The 20,014-nt window shown below is 42.4% G+C and overlaps 1 protein-coding gene across 1 annotated transcript in view; it reads left to right on the top strand.

The window, feature by feature from the left end:
• Window positions 1-316: 316 nt before the first annotated feature.
• Window positions 317-20,014, top strand: part of LOC137625964 (uncharacterized) — a 365,639-nt gene continuing 345,941 nt past the window's right edge. Inside the window, exon 1 of the mRNA XM_068357031.1 lies at window positions 317-509. Coding sequence (XP_068213132.1) covers window positions 392-509 — 118 coding nt within the window. The 5' untranslated portion in view covers window positions 317-391. The remainder of the gene's footprint in view (window positions 510-20,014) is intronic.

The following is a 20,014-nucleotide window of genomic DNA, read 5'->3' as shown; positions in this document are numbered from 1 at the left end:
CCTATGATTTGAAGAATCTTCAATATATTATCATTAACATCATTATAGTAGATTATCAAATAAATTATTTTATATTATGGAATAAATTTCTTAAAAGAACGACGTCCGACAACCTTGTTATCGTTTATTTGTTGTTTGTGTCAGTCCCTTATTGGGTCTTATTATCTAATTTATTCATCATATGATTTGAAGAATCTTCAATATATTATCATTAACATCATTATAGTAGATTATCAAATATTTTACATAAATAAGAAGAAATAAATTCCTTAAAAAGAACGACGTCGGACAACTGTGTTATTGTTTATTTGTTGTTTGGGTCAATCCCCGAGATGCCACCGATCGACCTTCTTTATAAAGTATAGTTTTCATGACTTTCTTTGCTTAAAAAATGGCAGATACACTATCAAATAACTTTTGTTCATTATGTGGATTGCCCTTTGACCGCTTTGGACCATCTACAGCCAACACAAGGACGTCTTTGGCCTCAGAAGTAGTGGAGCAGTCAGGTTGGTGATCCTTATATTAGGGGAATGTTATTGTTTGAAGTCATAGTTTACGGCATGTGCTTCGATTTTGAAAAGTAAGAAATCTATTCAATTGATGTCATAGTAAACCTTCCGTCTGCAGTAGATTAGACCAAATCATGAATGTGAAATGCAGTTCAAGGTATATAGTATAGTGTGTTCTTTTATCGCTCTTGAATAGAGCTGTATTTACACACCCCTTATTCTTGCCAGTTAAGTTTCTTCCGGTATTTGATTACAAGAACACTCTCTCCATTTACTCCAAAATTATGCATTCCTGCAGCTCCTCTTTTTGTACAGTAATTAGGATGTTCTTTAAATGCTGGGTAAAGTTGTATTGTATTACAGGGTCTGATTTTGAACAGAAAATATATGTTTTCCTACAGTAAATAACGTGATTTAACCGAATTTGACCTTCATTTCAACTGCAAACAAACAGATCAACCAATTCGACCAATTATTAAGTTGCCGAACTGGTTGCTGTTATTACGGATGAAATGAAGGTGAAAACCTGTTAAATCACGTTATTTTCTACAGGAAAATATATATTTTCTGTTAAAATGGTTAAATATAATCACTGTTGTCATATATATTGTGTTAAAATGTTTAACACAACAAAAAAGCTCAAGCTCAATGAAGATAAAAGTGAATGTATTATTTTTAAATATAATACTTACCCACTGGTTATATAATGGCTAAAGTCCCTGGACGCCTCGGCAGGAAATTCAAAATCTCTTGCGCAGCTTAGCGCAGATATGCCAGGTGTACCCCAGCGCCCTCGCGGTACAACAGGTAGAACTATACTCAACCAATTCAGATTTTTCTCTGCTGCCATAGCTGGCTGAACTATTGGAAATTCTCTCTTGTTTTCTTACTCTGTTTGGACGTTATTTGGTGATGTATTAATGTTTTTGAGTTTTGGCTTTCTCATATTTGTTTTATTTGATCTGTGATCACGTATTTATAACTTGAAAGGAGGGTTAGAAGGTTTTTCAACCTATTTTAAACCTCACGAAAGCATAGGGGCGAAATGTAAACATTTCGACCATTGATGACGTCACAGCCCCTTCCGTAGGCTAAAAGTCTGTCTTGCCTATTACAAAGAATATAGGTGAATATGCTTTTAGAGTTTTAAGTTATAAATTAAATTAAAAGAATTATTTTGAGAAAATTTTATCCTTTTAATAGTTTTCTTGGATCACCTGAAGATTGGGGACCCCAACACTCGCTGGGGTCGCTTATCTTCAGGTGGAAAAAATTGGGGGTCTTTTTTCTTCAGGTGAGGAATTTAAATCTAAGAATGGGACTAACAAGCTAGCTAACCAGTTTATAAGTTAATTATTATTAGTGTAACGACATGAGTGAGACTAACCAATAAAAGTGCTAACCAACTTATCTATATGGTAGCAAATAGATTTTTTTTTTAAATTGACGTTATTTAGAAAAAATCTTATTTTTCTTTAATGGCTAAGAGACTAATCTGTCTTCTATAAAAGATAATTATGTGTAGAAATTCCAATTTAAAGAGTATACTAAATTCAAAAGAAAATATCTATTTGTAAGGACCCATTTTTTGCTAAATCTAAACTTCCACTGCAAAATTGGATTCAGGATAATATTCTAAACATTTCAGAAAAAAAATATGATTGATATTTACAGTTTTCTTCTCAGAGAAATCTGCATGAAGTATTTTGAGGCAAACCCTGTTAGACTTGGTAGTAATGGCATAATTGCACAAATTGACGAGTCTTGCTTTGCACGCAAAAGCAAATATCAAAGAGTACGTGCACCAAATCGGCCATTATGAGTATTTGGAAATGGTCGACACTAGCATTAAGTGTTGGATATATGGTGATCGTTGAAACACGTGTTGCTGCAATTCTACTTCCAATCATAGAAAAAGTTGTTTTGCCTGGTTTCAGTAATATACAGTGATGAGTGGAAAGCTTATTCAAAAATTCAATCACATCTCATTTCTCCTTTTTTTCTATAGTAGGCTATTATAAGACAAAATAGATCACCTGGAGACGTCAATAAGCTGGGGTCGCTTATATTCAGGTGGAGAAAATCAGGGTCTCTCTTCTTCAGGTGAGTGTAGTTGGGGTCCTTTATCTTCAGGAGAACTATTTGGGGTTGCTTATCTCCAGGTGAACTGTTTTCTTTAGATAATCTCCGATCTGTTTGCAAAGATTAACTACCGTTCAGTTTATTTTTTGTTACGCAGTAGTCAGTATACGATGTTACATATATTGTAGCGATTTTATGAATAGTACTTTCTTCTTACTTCTCAAGTTTTTAATTGTACTTTATAAAATGAACATTTTATTTTGCAATTAATTGGTCCTTTCAGTTTTTTTTTTTCCTTAGTCAGAGATTAAAGGAAGTTACAGTTCAGTTTGTTTTATACGATGCAGTATTCTTTACAATCGCCGTAGCGCACGATTCTATGTATTGTTGTTGCTTTGGTGATTTTCAGAATACTGAATTGTTCGTATATTATTTGTAGATGTTCCAATGATGCGAGTGATGATTCATCTTTTATTGGAACCCCTTAATTTAAGGGTTTTATTTTAATTCATAAATATATCTATTAAGGTAATATTTGATATTTAATATTTTGTTACATTTATATGGGATTCGGTACTTTTGCTTTCCCATTCAAACAATTGTCCAGTGACAGAATTATAAGTCTCTCCCTACGGAGTTCATTTCCTTTGAGAGAGTGTATGCTTTGGTTTTCAGGTAATTATGAAACTATCTTTGTGCCAAAGAGTAAAGTGCAAATTTTTTATTGACAAATTGTGCAGTGAAGTTTATTCAGTTGAGAGTGCTTCTATTCGGACCTGTCGTTATCCTAGCCTTAGACCTCTGTCGAGCTCCCGGACCCAGGGGAGAAGTTAAGTCGACCGGCGAAAGGAATCGAGAGGGTAACCAGGTGTTACAGTCTTTTAAGACCCGAACTGAAGTCCTCTCGAGTGTTTTCTGTCGATCACCAGAACGCTCTCACCCTCACTATAGATAAAGCGAGGTATTAGTGTTTTCAAAGGCGCTAAGCTGAAAACAAAATTAGATTCGTTCTGCGTGTGGTTACGTTTCATGCGGCGCAGACGCAGTGCCGCCACCTCCACCTGATGGGTGTCGTCTCTTGACAGTGGCAAGCTCTATGGATCGACGAAGATAATGCTGAATACGTTTCGCCTAAGGTTGATCCTTGATCTTTGTTGTTAGGCATGAAACAGCATCTATCTTCGTTTATGCAGTCTTTTCAGCCTGCCGTTAAACAGTGCGGTTGGGTGTCTCGATTCCGGTCTTTGACACGGTCCGCACAGGTGTCGTGTCTTTAACGGTGAGGACTCGTTGTCGCACAGGCGGCCTACCAACCGCAATGTTCAATGGTGGGGGGAAAGTGGATGCTTTACTCCGATTACCTGCTCAACGCAACCGACTGCTCATAGCACCTAGTATCAGTCTATACAGACGCGCCGACGTTCGCCAGGCAGCAGAGCCGGTGAAGCGTCATCGGAACGGTGCGGCAACGGAAAACGGAACGTCGACGGAATGGAGCGAAGCGCCACGTCAGTGTGGACGCTTCAGCGTCAGTGTGGACGCTTCATCGTCAGTGTGGACGCTTTCAGTGTCAGTATGGACACTTCAGCGTCAGTATGGACGCTTCAGCGCCAGTGTGGACTCTTCAGCGTCAGTGTGGACGCTTCAGCACTAGTGTGGGGTGCTTCAGCATCAGTTGTGGACGCTTCAGCATCAGTGTGGACGCTTCAGCGTTGGGGTGGACGTTTCGCTACCTATGACAATAGACTTTGATGTCTACGTTACCATGAACATCTAGTGTTAAGTTATTGTTGCTCCAGGCGCTATATTAAGAGATAAATCTTAACTAGAAAGATATTATATTCTCGGACCAAGGCCTGCTGGGCTAACTCTTGGTTGTGAGAACTAGAATGAAAACCTCTAAGTATTGAGGTCTGAATTCAGAATCATAAAGAGTGGATTCCTAAGAATCAAGACTTCTCTTCCTAGGATAGAGATTGTAAAAGGAAGGGAATAACTTTCAGAAACTGATGATTTTTTACCTGCTGCTCCTCGTTTTGACTTCAGAGTTTTCGCTAGTTGAGTTGGTGTCGCTATTTATTTTATTTTATTTGTATTACAAGCCAGGTACAACCCTAGTTGGGAAACCAAGATGCTTTAACCCAAAGGGGCTCCTTTAGGGAACGATGGCCTAGTAAATTAATGGTAAAATAAATTAATAAATTAACATTAAATCATTCTCAGGAAAATAATGAACCTTACTGTAGAGATTGATACAGCGCTTGCAGCTGCAACAACAGAAAGGGCATTAAGGCCTTTATGAGAATAGAACGTAAAAGTATATCTCCCACCACGGGCAGATCTTTTATGATTTAAGGTATTATGTTTTGTAAACCGCTCGTTAGCGACTCGTAAACATAGAGCAGTGCTCTGGAGGAGGTGTTTGTTCGTGTTCACCTTGCCCCTAGTCCTATATCTCTTCCTTACGTTCCAACCCTTGGGAGGAGGAAGGTCGGTAGGCTGGGGTTCTTCGCGGACCTTGTGCATTAAACGTTTGTTCCGCCGGAGCGATATTGTTGATGCAGTCCAAGACGTTCTTTCTCCACTTTGGAATGACGAAGTTGGAATGTTCTTGAAGCGATCAGTTTGTCATCGCTATGGTATCATGGATCATGTAACTGTTTTCTGCATATTAGAATGCAGTTCCCTGACGAGAATGACATTCTACGTTTTCCCTGTCTTCCAGACTAGGAAGTTACTCGTCATGTATGCACGCGAACAGAACTTACCTTCGCAGCAAACGTGTTTTGATGCTTAAACAGGAAGCAATCGAGTGTGTTTTTTCTTCCGCGAGAGAAGCGGAAGTCAGACAAGTCACATACAATCAATTTGTCCTAGACCTTTCAGGAGTCGTATGTTTTCTATTAACTTATCCTGCAGTATCTAACGTTTGCCGGAAGTTTTTTCTTTTCGGAAGAAGGCGATGTGTCAGCACCAGAATCGTGTAAGACACATAGTTCTTCGGGGGGAAAAGGTGCTCAGTTTGCTTTTGTTCACGATTCTTCCCCTCCCCCAATTTGGGGGAAAGGTCTATTACTTTCTTCTGAGGTCTAGCGACTACTGTTGACGGTATCTCACAGCATTGGATACGTTCAGTTCGCGCACAAGGCGCGCTTGAAATGTCATAGGGACTCTCCCGGGTCGCTCACAGGACTGCGGTTGATGTTCTCTCCCGGCCTTCGCCCATGCTTGAGTTGGCGCACTCGCTACCCCGTGAGTGTAGATTTGGTCTGAGCTAAAAGAGGTCTATTTCATCTGTGTTTAGCGTTTACGATTCTCGGGGGGAGAAAATTTTCTCCTAAAGAGTCTAAGGACTACCAGAGATCAAAGAAATGGTTTTCCGATCAGTGTCAGAAGGCATAGTTCTCCTATGTTTAGTAACGCTCCCTCGCAGAGATATGCTCGTGTTACGAGAAGCGTTAGAGCGGGTGCTTGTAGAAGTCTGGTGTCTCTCTTACGGCAGACGTCACGCAGACACAGACGCAAGTTCTGGTCTCTCCCTCACGCAGTCACAGACGCAGATGCGTCTGGTCGTATGTTGGACACTGACAGTCAAAGTTGATCCTTTCAACAAGTTGTCCCTTTTTCGCGGTCTGCGGGACGCGTGACTCTCACTCATGCGGACGCATCCTACACGCGGACAACTCTCGGCAATCAGTTCCGTCTTTCCGTCAATGACCGGACGCGATGCTGTCGCCTCCACGCAGCACGCTGTAGATTTACAACAAGCGGGGCACACACACAGCGCTGTATCCACACGACAAGGTGAACGCATACAGCACGCTGACACCTTACGGCAATGCAAGCACATGCGACATTATGGTCGCATGCTAGACGCATACAGTCAAGTCTTTTTAAATATTTAACTTAGCCGGTGGATATATATGTACAGTGATCCCTCGCTACTTCGCGGTTCGACTATCGCAGATTTTTATCATAACGCATGTATATACTGTACATATATTGCGGATTTTCCGGAAATTTCGAAAATACCGCGATGTGACTGATGGTGCGAGATTTGGAGAAAGTAAGGAAAATTGAATCATGATTGATTTTCAATATGAATGAAACTTTGAGGAGCAACAAAGATATCATTTGTTAGAGAGATAGAGAGAGGTAAGGAATGGGAGGTAGTGAAAAGTAGCCCACAGAGAGAGAGAGAGAGAGAGAGAGAGAGAGAGAGAGAGAGAGAGAGAGAGAGAGAGAGAGAGAGAGAGAGTGTGTGTGTTGTTTTAAATGTAATAAACAAAATAATTTGATAGGTTATAACACATTGGTGCTTATGTACTGTAATATCAACTGTATAGACGGTTTTAATAAGTTAAGAAATGGTATAAACGATACTTTGTTAGTGTATTCGTACAATCTCAAGAGCGGCAGCTAGACGTCAGCTGATCTGATCACAGCCAAAAGTAAAACAAAAAGAAGTCAACAATACTCGATTTTTAAAACACACCCGAAATTTAAAAACAAAAGTACACGCTTTCTTAATGTGCAATTAACTATTTAAAGAGTAGCAATTTTCTAGAATAAAATGATGTTTCCCAAAAAATAGTGGTTTGCTGATGAAATCGGATGCCGTATTTTTAGCTATGATTGAAATGGATGTAGACTCGGCATAATTTTTTCGTTTCGTATTTAATTGACACTAAGAAAACTAATTTTAGTTTCTTCATCTATATGTAAGTACAGTATTGTATAACACGAAGAGAGAGAGAGATGGAGAGAGAGAGGAGAGAGAGAGAGAGAAGAGAGAGAGAGAGAGAGGAGAGAGAGAGAGAGAGAGAATGAATCAGCTGTTGTAATCGAATTGCCGTGTTTTTGTTTCGTGAGAATTTCATTGCCACGACTAACAACAACATACTGTACTGAACTTTACAGTATTATACAGACTACTGTAATATGATAAAATAAAATATTTGTAATAACCTATTTTGTATAAAATGGGGCTATTTTTTTTGTTTAAAAATTTACATTTACGTTCGTAAAACAACTCTCTCTCTCTCTCTCTCTCTCTCTCTCTCTCTCTTTCTCTCCTCTCTCTCTCTCTCTCTCTCTCTCTCTCTCTCTCGTAAATTGTTTTCCTGCTTTGCTACGTATGTATGATTTTATATAGATACGGTAAAATAATATTTTTAATAACATATTTTTAAATATTAAACTTATCCGGTGAATATATAATAGCTGACGTCTCCGACGGCTCGACAGAATCCAAAAACTCGCGAGCGATCGCCATGAAGGTAGCGGGTGTGCCCACCACCGCCGACTATCGGCCAGATACCGCATATACATGTAAACAGCTCCAGTTCTTCTCTGTCGGTTTCATCGACAAGTCGATTCCACTCGCTATTATGACCTCGAGTTTTTCTACCGAATTGGTGAAGTACTTGGTTTTGGTTTTATTGCTTTCGCCGTGTTGGATTATTCAATACTATCCTCAAAAGAAATGCTTTTGAAAGGAGAGTAAAAGTGTTTTGCCCTTGCTCTTTTATCTCTGGTTTTTTCCATAGAGTAAAGATGGCCGACCCTTCCCTTAGTGTACGGAAGTGTGTTTTAGGCTTTTAGTAATTATCTTATCACGTTATAAATTGTTGTTGTTAATTATAGATTTTCCTCTATATATTTTATATCTCACCCGCCTTTATTAGGCCTCTTCGATTAGCTTTCCATTTATACTAAACATCAAGATAAATTTTATGTTTTGTTTATGTGCGGCCTTACCTATTCCTCCCTAGTCCGAGAGTAGGCGGGTCCTAACTTGGAAACCGAAGTTAAACAACGTTGAGCCCATTCAACTTTTATTTTCGTTAAGTTTAAATCATTTGCTCTGTAAGAGTTATGAAATGAATATTTTTTAGTAGATATTTTATGAAAGATTTTCTTTGAATAGTCTTCGTTCTGTTTCAAAGATGAACTAACGTTTGGTTTATTTATGCTACGCAGTTTGCGTTCTATCGTTACGATAGAGAAAGAGAGAATCACGGTTTCACTTTGCAGAAGGAGTAAATCGATTTTGACGTTTTGTTCATTCTTCTTTCAAACTGAAGTGTTTTAAATACTAATTTAAAGGAACTTGTTAATTTTCAATTTCTTAGTCCTTTCAGTTTTTTCCTTTGGTCAAATAACCTGTTTATTGACGAAGGGTGAGTGGGCATTTCTCTTCTGTGTGAAATCAAGAGAGAGAGAGAGAGAGAGAGAGAGGAAGAGAGAACGATCCGATCTTTATTCTCGTCCTAAGTAAGGAGTTTGGGAGCGAGTAACGTTGTTCTCGATTCAGTTTTTTACTCTCGTCCCAAGTCTCTGTACGGGGAGAAAGGATAAAACTTTTTTAGTTTTTATTCTCGTCCCAAGGCACTTTACGGTGAGAGATTGAAAATGTAGTCTTTAATGAACTACTGTAGTGTTTAGTCTCCTCCCCAGTCACTGATCCTTTTTAACTTTATATTTTTCAATATTAAACTTACCCGATAATCATGTAGCTGTCAACTCCGTTGCCCGACAGAATTCTACGGAAGGGATACGCCAGCGATCGCTATACAAGAGGGGGGTGTACTCACAAGCGCCACCTGTGGCCAGGTACTGCAGTACTTCTTGTTGACACCACTTCAATTTTTCCTCTGTCGTGCTCCCGGCAAGACGTTCATGGATACGCTTATAATTTTGGAGTCTTGTTCACGGTTTTTGGTGAAGTATTGCTCTAAGATTTCAGCTTTCGCTATTCAGGAAGTTTTATTATTAGCTTAGCTAGCTTTTGGAATTAATTTGATTAATTATGGTGACGAAGAGAGTATGAACTCTCTTTCACCTTTAAATGGCCGACCCTTCTCTTAGACGGAAGTGTTGGTGTCTAAGAGAGTATAGACTCTCTTTCTTAATTTTGCTTAACAAAAGTTATAGATTTATTTTATATCTCTCCGCCTTTTATAGGCCTCTTCGATTAACTTCCTTTTTTATAAAATTATTAAAATTAATTTTTATATTTGTTTATATTCGACCTTTCCTAATAGTAGGCGGTCTTTTCTTGTACCGAAGTTAATTAACATTGAGCCCGTCATTTCGGTTTTACCTGTTAACATATTATGCTATTTTAATGTTTTTGAAAGAATTTCTTTGATAGTCTCGTACTGTTTCAAAGTTGAACTAATGTTTTGTTTTGTCTCTGCAGTTGTTGATGTTCAGAACGTTCAACTTGCGCTCTATCGTTACGATAGAGAGAGAATTTTCACGGTGTCACGTTGCAGTAAGAGTAAACCGTTTATAACGTTTTGTTCATTCTTTCTTAGCTTAATGGTTTTAATTCTAATAAAGGAACTTTTTATTTGGGAAATCTTTCAGTTTTTTTCCTTTAACAATAATATGTTTTAACGAGTATATATGATTGGGCTCTTCTCTCAGGTTCTAAGTCAAGAGAGAGAGAGAGAGAGAGAGATAGAGACGGAGGGAGAGAGAGCTGGATAAACGTTTCGTTCAAGCGAGTAACGTTGTTATCGTTTTTGCTCTTCTCCCTAGTCTCTTTAGGGGAAGAAGGTAAACGTTTCTAGAGTTTATTCTTGTTCTCAAGCTTTATGCGGTGAGAGATTTTAAACGTAGTTTATTTGATCTAGTGTTTAGTCTCTTTCCAGCCACTGAATTATTTATCTTTCATTAGAATTTTCTGTTACATTGTAATTCTGTTTTCGCAATTACTAACTTTTAAGGAAGGATAGAATTGCGTGTTTCAGGTACAAACCACTTAAAGTTTCGAGTTCAGTGAAATAAGTGCAAACAGAAATTCAAAGTGATAAGTGATTAGCGCAAAGTGTGTCAGTGTTGTGCGTGAGGGTACTTCTGTGCGTGCCAGTCGTCCTCCCAGTCCGGGACCTCTTGCAAGCTCCCAAGCCCAGGGGAGAAGCAATGTCGAAGGGCAAAAGGGTTCGGCAGGCCTTGATCGGCGCACAGTAGTATCCTCGGTGGTTGCGGGCGTGTCTTACAGAGACCGTCACTCCCACCCGCAGACGATTGAGCCCTTATTTTACTCGTCTGCAGAAGAAATTTCGGGGAGAAAAGCTGGACTCAGGTCTCAAGACCTCTTAGACGTAAAGTCCAGACCTCTAGAGTTCAACAACCCGGATGCAGTCATTGGGTTAGCTCTGACTCTCCGCAGTCATCAGGTGACTGCACACCTCCTAAGAGAGGTAAGGTGATGCCGCAACAGACCTCATCTTCTGTTAAGGCTTTGCCTCAGCAGACCTTAGCGTCTGCCGACCCCAAGATGACTTTGCTGCAGTCCATGCAGTCACAGCTTGCGGTCTTAATGCGTGAGTGTCAGGCTGAGAAGGTTACACCTCCTCCTGCGATCGCTCCGCCTCACCGCAGTCCAGTCTGCCAGGCGTACGATGTTGAGGTTCCTCAGGATACCTTACCGCGTACTGAGTTGCCAGTTACCAGCGGTGTGCAGCAACCTCCGCCTTCCTTAAGGCAACCTCAGCAATGGGAGCAGGAATCTTATGCCTTACTTCCTCCGCTTCCGCTTGCGGTTCCACCAGCGAGGCAACAATCTCTTGAGGTACGACAACCTCTTCCATCAATGAGGCAGCCACCTCAGCACTCGCTGCAGCGATCTCAACCCTCCTCAAGGCGAGAGCCTCAACTCCTTAGGCTAGCACCTCAGGAACCTCAACTCGCGAGACAAGAACTGCGTTCTGCGCAGCCGCTACCTCAACTCTCGCAGCTCACACCTCAGGAACCTCAACTCGTTCCTCAGGAACCTGCTACTGCGCATCCGCAACCCTTACAGCAAGCGCAACTCTTGAGGCAGCAACCTCATGCTATGAGTCAGCCACCTCAACGCATGCATCTGCCACTTTCTCCTCAACTTGAGCCTCTTCCCATTCAACTTGGAAATAACAAATGACAATAATAACACCTCATTACTTTCATAACTTGCATTTGTAATCATATACATGTATGCCTACACAAACATTATGATAATGGAGGTTATTTGTATTACTTTTATAAAAATATATATGTATTCCTTGCAATATATTTTTAACAAAATCGCAAAATATGGCAAAATATCTTCAAAACAAAAATGAATCATGAGTTATGAATGTAAGGTAAATATTATGTTGATATTAAAACCCCATGCAAGCATACATGAAGTAATGCAGTGTTGCCAACAGGGCGAGTTTCCCTTTCCTGAGGTTAAGTAGATTATAGTACTTTTAGTGCAGCTTAATTCTACGATTATCATGCCGGCTATCAAATTCATCAACAAAACAGTCTAAATCAATTCCCTCGGCACGTGCACTTTCAATGGACAGTAATGCGATATTACTCACTCTAGCACTGGTCATGGAATTTCTGAGAAATGTTACACGCCATGCAACACGCTCTGCTTACCTTACAGCATGCTCTACATACAGCATGCTCTGCATACAACATGCTCTGCATACCTTACCGCATGCTTCTCAGTCACACATCTTTGGTTGTTGCCAACTCACTAGACTGTCAAGCAGTTTCATAACGTTGCCTTCTAGTCTGCTGCTTTTGCACCAGTGAAACCCTCACTGAGAGAACTTAGCTTTTCTCGGATATGGTCCCTGTAGATGAGAAAGTGCTTTTCTCCCTCCTTCTGATATTCCCTTGAGGACTCTGTCATTTGGAGAGGAACCTTTAGCTGCGTAGCCTCCTATGGACTTTTATTTAAGCATAACATGCTTCCAGGGAAGGTAATGGTTCCACTTCAGTCGCTAACCCCGTCTGTTACCACACCTGCTCCCATAGACCTTGAGCTGTGTTGCAAGACATGCAGTCCAAGCTTAGTCCTTGTTAGAGGATTTTTTTGTTTACGGAGTCAGTGTGTCACTGGGAAGACGTTCAACAACCAGCAGAAGTGACTTGTTGTGACGCAGTGCGGCAACCTCAGCAACCCGATAAGGAGTTGTCTGTACGACCCAGACAGTCTAGACAGCTTCGGGTTGTCACTGTACTTCCTCGCTTCCCCATGGTTGACAGTTCACAGACTGTGCAGCAGTACCATGATCTTGTGTCCGGCTCCGTCAGACGACTGGCTTTTAAGAGCTCCCACAAGTCGTCGCTGTCTGGAGATTCTCAGATGGACTATGGATCTGACCAAGGAACTGGGCCTCCTGGTCAATTTTGAGGAGTCTCAGCTCGTCCCATCCCAGACCATTGTCTCCCTGGGGATGGATCTTCAGAGTCGAGCTTTTCGGGCTTTTCCGTCGGCCCCAAGGATCTTCCAAGCCCTAGAATGCATCCAGAGCATGCTGAGAAGGAACCGATGCTCAGTCAGGTAGTGGATGAGTCTAACAGGGACACTTTCATCGCTGGCCCTGTTCATCGTGTTAGGGAGACTCCTCCTCCCCCCCTTCAGTATCATCTAGCTGCTCACTGGATAAAGGACATGACGCTAGAGACGGTCTCAGTTCCTGTTTCCGAAGAGAGGAGGTCTTCTCTCGCGTGGTGTAAGAACAGCTTTCTTCTCAAGGAAGTCTACCTTTGGCTGTTCAGAAACCCGACCGCCGTCTCCTCTCGGACGCATCAGACACGGGCTGGGGTGCGACTTTGGACGGACAGGAATGCTCGGGAACATGGAATCAGGAACAAAGGACACTTCACATCAATTGCAAGGAGTTGTTGGCGGTTCTTCTGGCCTTGATAAACTTCAAGTCCCTCCAGCTTAACAAAGTGGTGGAGGTGGACTCTGACAACACCACAGCCCTGGCTTACATCTTCAAGCAGGGAGGGACTCTTTCGTGAAGTTGTTCTAGATCGCAAGGGACCTCCTCATCTGGTCTAAAGATCGAAAGCTCACGCTGGTAACGAGGTTCATTCAGGGCGGTATGAATGTCATGGCAGATCACCTCAGCCGGAAGGGTCAGGTCATCCCCACAGAGTGGACCCTTCACAAGAATGTTTGCAGCAGACTTTGGGCCCTGTGGGGTCAGCCAACCATAGATCTGTTCGCTACCTCGATAACCTAGAGACTCCTGTTGTATTGTTCTCCGATTCCAGACCCAGCAGCAGTTCACGTGGATGCTTTTCTGCTGGATTGGTTCCATCTCGACCTGTATGCATTCCCGCCGTCCAAGATTGTCAACAGGGTACTTCAGAAGTTCTCCTCTCGCAAAGGGACACGGCTGACGTTGGTTGGCTCCGCTCTGGCCCGCGAGAGAATGGTTCTTAGAGGTACTGCAATGGCTGGTCGACATTCCCAGGACTCTTCCTCTAGGAGTGAACCTTCTACGTCTACCTCACGTAAAGAAGGTACACCCAAACCTCCACGCTCTTCGTCTGACTGCCTTCAGACTTTCGAAAGACTCTCAAGAGCTAGGGGCTTTTCGAAGGAGGCAGCCAGAGCGATTGCCAAAGCAAGGAGAACATCCACTCTCAGAATCTATCAGTCTCAAGGGGAAGTCTTCCGTAGCTGGTACAAGACCAATGCAGTTTCCTCAACCAGTACCACTGTAACCCAGATTGCTGACTTCCTGTTATATCTAAGGAAAGTAAGATCCCTTTCAGCTCCTAAGATCAAGGGTTACAGAAGTATGTTGGCAGCGGTTTTCCGCCACAGAGGCTTGGATCTTTCCACCAACAAAGATCTACAGGACCTCCCTAGGTCTTTTGAGACCTCAAAGGAACGTCGGTTGTCCACTCCAGGCTGGAATCTAGACGTGGTCCTAAGGTTCCTTATGTCATCAAGATTTGAACCTCTCCAATCAGCCTCTTTTTAGGACCTCACATTAAAAACTCTTTTCCTCGTGTGCTTGACAACAGCTAAAAGAGTAAGTGAGATCCACGCCTTCAGCAGGATCATTGTTTTCACATCTGAAACGGCTACATGTTCCCTGCAGCTCGGTTTTTGCTAAACGAGCTTCCTTCACGTCCTTGGCCTAAGTCGTTCGAGGTCCCAAGCCTGTCCAACTTGGTGGGGAATGAACTGGAGAGAGTACTTTGCCCAGTTAGAGCTCTTAGGTACTATCTAAAAAGGTCTTAACCTTTACGAGGACAATCAGAAGCCTTATGGTGTGCTATCAAGAAACCTTCTTTTCCAAGTTCTAAGAACTCAGTTTCTTACTATTCAGGCTTCTGATTAGGGAAGCACATTCTCATCTGAAGGAAGAAGACCTTGCTTTGCTGAAGGTAAGGACACATGAAGTGGGAGCTGTGGCTACTTCAGTGGCCTTCAAACAGAGCCATTCTCTGCAGAGTGTTATGGATGCAACCTATTGGAGAAGCAAGTCAGTGTTCGCATCATTCTATCTCAAAGATGTCCAGTCTCTTTACGAGTACTGCTACACCCTGGGACCATTCGTAGCAACGAATGCAGTAGTAGGCGAGGGCTCAGCCACTACATTCCCATAATCCCATAACCTTTTAACCTTTCTCTTGAATACTTTTTATGGGTTGTACGGTCGGCTAAGAAGCCTTCCACATCCTTGTTGATTTGGCGGGTGGTCAATTCTTTCTTGAGAAGCGCCGAGGTTAAAGGTTGTGATGAGGTCCTTTAGTATGGGTTGCAGCCCTTGATACTTCAGCACCTTAGAGTTGTTCAGCCTCCTAAGAGGAACGCTGCGCTCAGTAAGGAAGACGAACTTATTTAAGGCAGAGTAATGGCTCAAGTCGACTTCCTTACCAGGTACTTGTAATTTCATTGTTATTTTGAATAACTGATAATATGAAATACGGGATACTTAGCTTCTTGATATACATGTACACTGGTTTTCACCCACCTCCCTGGGTGTGAATCAGCTACATGATTATCGGGTAAGTTTAATATTGAAAAATGTTATTTTCATTAGTAAAATAAATTTTTGAATATACTTACCCGATAATCATGATTTAATTGACCCACCCTTCCTCCCTATAGAACCAGTGGACCGAGGAAAAATTGAAGTGGTGTCAACAAGAAGTACTGCAGTACCTGGCCACAGGTGGCGCTTGTGAGTACACCCCCCTCTTGTATAGCGATCGCTGGCGTATCCCTTCCGTAGAATTCTGTCGGGCAACGGAGTTGACAGCTACATGATTATCGGGTAAGTATATTCAAAAATTTATTTTACTAATGAAAATAACATATTTCCGTTTTATTCGATATACGTATATGTTTACTGATTTTTGCTTGTACTAATGTGCTTACATTATACGACTCATTTTTAAATATTTAACTTAGCCGGTGAATATATAATAGCTGCAACTCTGTTGCTCGACAGACACATACATAAAAAACTCGCGAGCGATCGCTATGCAGGTTGCGGGTGTGCCCACCAGCGCCAACTGTCGGCCAGATACCACTCTCGGATGTAAACAAAACCTTCAATTTCTTCTCTGTCGACGTGTCGACAAGACGTACTTTTACTCGCTGTTGAACCTGGAGTTTTTCCCATCATATTTGGTGAAGTACTTTAATTTGGTTTGAGCTTTCGCAGTACAGGTGTTTTTCTTCAAATAAATCCTTGAACTCGTTTTTGGATAGATTTAATTTTTGATGACAAAGAGAGTATGGACTTTCTTTGACTTTTAAATGGCCGACCCTTCCCTTAGACGGAAGTGTGTTTAGGCTTTTAGCAATTATCTTATCACGTTATAAATTAATTATAGATTTTCCTCTATATATTTTATATCTCACCGCCTTTATTAGGCCTCTTCGATTAACTTTAAATTTATAATAAACATAAAAATAAATTTTAATGATTTGTTTATATGCGACCTTTCCTGAGAGTAGCCGGTCCTAACTTGGAAACCGAAGTTAAACAACGTTGAGCCCTTTCAATCGTAAATAGCTTTTAAAGAGCTAATGATTTAAAACTTTTTAAATGAATATTTTTTAATAGATATTTTATGAAAGATTTTCTTTGAATAGTCTTCGTACTGTTTCAAAGATGAACTAACGTTTAGTTTATTTATGGTACACAGTTTGCGCTCTATCGTTACGATAGAGAGAGAGAGTATCACGGTTTCACTTTGCAGAAAGAGTAAATCGATTCTGACGTTTTGTTCATTCTTCTTTCAAAGCTTAAATGTTTTAAATTCTATTTTAAAGGAACTTTTTAATTGAAAAACCTTTCAGTTTTTTCCTTTGGTCAAATAACATGTTTTTTTGACGAAACGTAAGTGGGCTCTTCTCTTAGGTGCGAAATCAAGAGAGAGAGAGAGAGAAAGATAGAGACGGAGGGAGAGAGAGGAGAGAAAACGTTCCGTTCAAGCGGGGTAACGTTGTTCTCGAGTTACTCTCGTCCCTAGTCTCTGTACGGGGAGAAAGGATAAAACGTTTTTAGTTTTTTATTCTCGTCCCCAGGCAATGTACGGTGAGAGATTGAAAACGTAGTTTTGAATGAACTAGTGTTTAGTCTCTTCCCCAGCCACTGAATTTTTTATCTTAAAATATGTTTACTGTTTTTTGCTGGTATTAATGTGCTTGCATTATACGACTGATTTCGCAATTACTACCTTTTGATGAGGGTAGAATTGCGTGCTTCAGGTAGAAATCAGTAAAAGTTTCGATTTCAGTGAAATAAGTGCAAACAGAAAATCGTAGTGATAAAGTGATATTGCGCAAAGTGTTATCAGTGTTGCGACCGAGGGTTCGTCTGTTCGTGCCTGTCGTTCGCCTAGTCCGGGACCTCTTGCAAGCTCCCAAGCCCAGGGGAGAAGTAATGTCGTACGACTTATGGGTTCGAGAGGCCTTGATCAGCGAACAGACGTTCCCTCTATGGTATCGGGTGTATCTTACCAAGATCACCCCTACCATAAGGCGAGAGAGACGATTTTCTCCTCGTCATCCGAAGGCTTTTCGCATAAGAAACCTGAAACAAGGTTTCGAGGCCCTTAAGCGAAAGTCAGTCCTTTCAGGACAGGTCCAGCGTCCTGGTTGTAGCCATTAGGACAGCTCTGACCCTATGCAGTCATCGGAAGACTGCTCGCCGCCTAACAAAAGCGTAACACAGACTCCGAGAGTCTTTTTGTTGGCAAGGTTTTGCGGTCACAGACGTTACCCTCGTCTCTTACCGCAACCATTTCCGTTGATCCTAAATGGGTTGTACGGCAAGACATGCAGAATAAGCTTGCCTCCCTTATAGAAGACTATTCTGCCGATAAGTCCGTTGAGCCTAGCCGTTTATCTCATCGAGATCCTGGCTTTCAGCCACCCTAACGTTCCTTTGTGCGTCCTGTTGACGTTGGCGTAGCTAAGTCACGTCAGTCAGGTTGTTTAGAACCACACTCGATGCGGTCTCGTGTGGATTTTCAGCCACATTTGGACGTTAGGCCACTTGCTGATGCTCCTGTTGACGTTCAGGACGTTCGCTAACAATCGGAGTTGACTTGTTTTGACGCTGAGCGTCAACCTCCGCATTCTAGAGTTGTTTTGACTGCTCAGTCTAGGCGGTCAAAGCAGTCTCGAGTGGACGCTGTGCGTCCTCACGCACCTGTTGTTGTTGACAGTTCACAGACTGTCAAGCAGTTACATGACGTTGCGTCCTGGTCCGCTACTAATGCACCAGTGCGTGTGGACTCTGCTTGTAAAGCATTGCCACCACGGTGGGTCTCTCCCTTGCTTGAGACTCAGCTATTATCGGACAAGGTTCCTTCAGATGAGGAAGTTGCTGTTCCCCCTCCTACTGATATTCCCTTGAGGACTCTGTCAGACGGAGAGGAGCCTAAAGCTGCTTAGCCCTCTATGGACTTTAAATAAATCATGCTGATTTTTAAGGATCTTTGTCCGGATCTTTTTGTAACTGCTGCTCCTCGTTCGCCTAAACGTCAGAGCTTACGCTAGGCCTAGCTACTTCGAAGCCGTTGTTTTATAAGCTAGTGCTCTCTCGCTCTCCTAGAGAGCTTTACGTTTGCTAGGCGACTGGTTTATCACCAGGAGGAGTTTGGGGGATACAGCCTTTGCTTTCCCTTCTTTTAAACTGGCTTATAGAGCGAGAGTCTGATATGACACGAGAGAAGTTCTCGGCTTGGGAGTTCCTGCCTCTGCCCAGATAGACTTCTCAAACCTCATAGACTCTCCCTGGCGCCTGGCCATGAGACGCTCCAAGATTTTACAGGTCAACTTCACAGCTGTTTTCGAGCCTTTGAAGTTTTGCTGTACAATTATGTCATGCATAAACAAGGCTTTCAGGGATGGCTCCAATGATCTGACAGCCACGTTCTCTGCAGGAACAAGTCCCTCAGGGATGGCTCCATGATTTGGCAGCCATGTTCACTGCAGGAGTACGTAAGAGGCAAGTGCGCTCAATGTGTTCATTGTCAAGACAAACTTCACGATGAAGCCTTCCAGGCTGTCTTGACAGCATTTATGGAAGGCGACTGGATGGTCTCTCTCGACCTTCAGGAGGCATACTTCCACATTCCTATACACCCGGATTCCCAACCGTTTCTGAGGTTTGTTTACAGGAATGTGGGGTACCAGTTTCGAGCTATCGGGGATCCGAGCCTCCCTGTACTTGGACGACTGGCTTCTCAGAGCATCGTCCAGCCTTCACTGTCTGCAGGATCTACATTGGACATTGAGTCTGGCCAGGGAGTAGTGACTTGTGTTCAACCTAAAAGTCCCAACTGATCCCATCCCAGATTATTCTATTTTTGGGGATGGAGATTCGCAGTCAAGCCCTGCTCGAAGTTCAACTAATGCTGAAAAGAAAACGTTTATTCAGTCAGGAGTTGGAACAGTCTCGTAGGGACTCTCTCATCCCTGGAGCAGTTTGTCTCACTAGGGAGACTACCCCTTCTGCCTCTCTGGTTCCATCTAGCCTCTCACTGGAACTAGGACAAGACATTAGAGATGGTATCATTCCCAGTCTCCGAACCAATAAAGGCATGCCTGAAATGGTGGGACAGCAATATCAGTCTGAGAGAGGGACTATCCCTAGCAGTCAAGAACCCAAACCACGTGTTGTCCTCAGACGCGTCGGGTTTGGGTTGGGTGCGACCCTGGACGGTCGGGAATGCGCTGGTCTGTGGACCTCAAGTCAGAAGAGCATGCACATCAACGGCAAGGAGCTATTAGCAGTCCACTTGGCCTTGATGATATTAGGAAGCGTCTTCGAAACTAAGTGGTAGAGGTCAACTCAGACAACACCACAACTTTGGCGTACATCTCCAAGCAAGGAGGCACACACTCCTTCACGCTGCTCGAGATCGCAAGGGACCTTCTCTTATGGTCTAGAATTCGAGGCATCTCCCTGTTGACGAGATTCATCCAGGGGGACTTGAACGTCTTGGCAGACTGTCTCAGTCGGAGGGGTCAGGTGATACCCACGGAATGGACCCTCCACAAGGACGTGGGCAAGAGTCTTTGGGCTTCTTGGGGTCAACCAACCATAGACCCCTTTGCCTCCTCGTTGACCAAAAGGTTACCAATCTTTTGCTCTCCA

The sequence above is a fragment of the Palaemon carinicauda genome, chromosome 33 (assembly GCF_036898095.1).
Source record: "Palaemon carinicauda isolate YSFRI2023 chromosome 33, ASM3689809v2, whole genome shotgun sequence".
In the NCBI taxonomy this organism is placed as follows: Eukaryota; Metazoa; Arthropoda; class Malacostraca; order Decapoda; family Palaemonidae; genus Palaemon; species Palaemon carinicauda.
The sequence above is the reverse complement of the archived record's forward strand: the minus strand, read 5'-3'. Positions and strand labels throughout refer to the sequence as shown.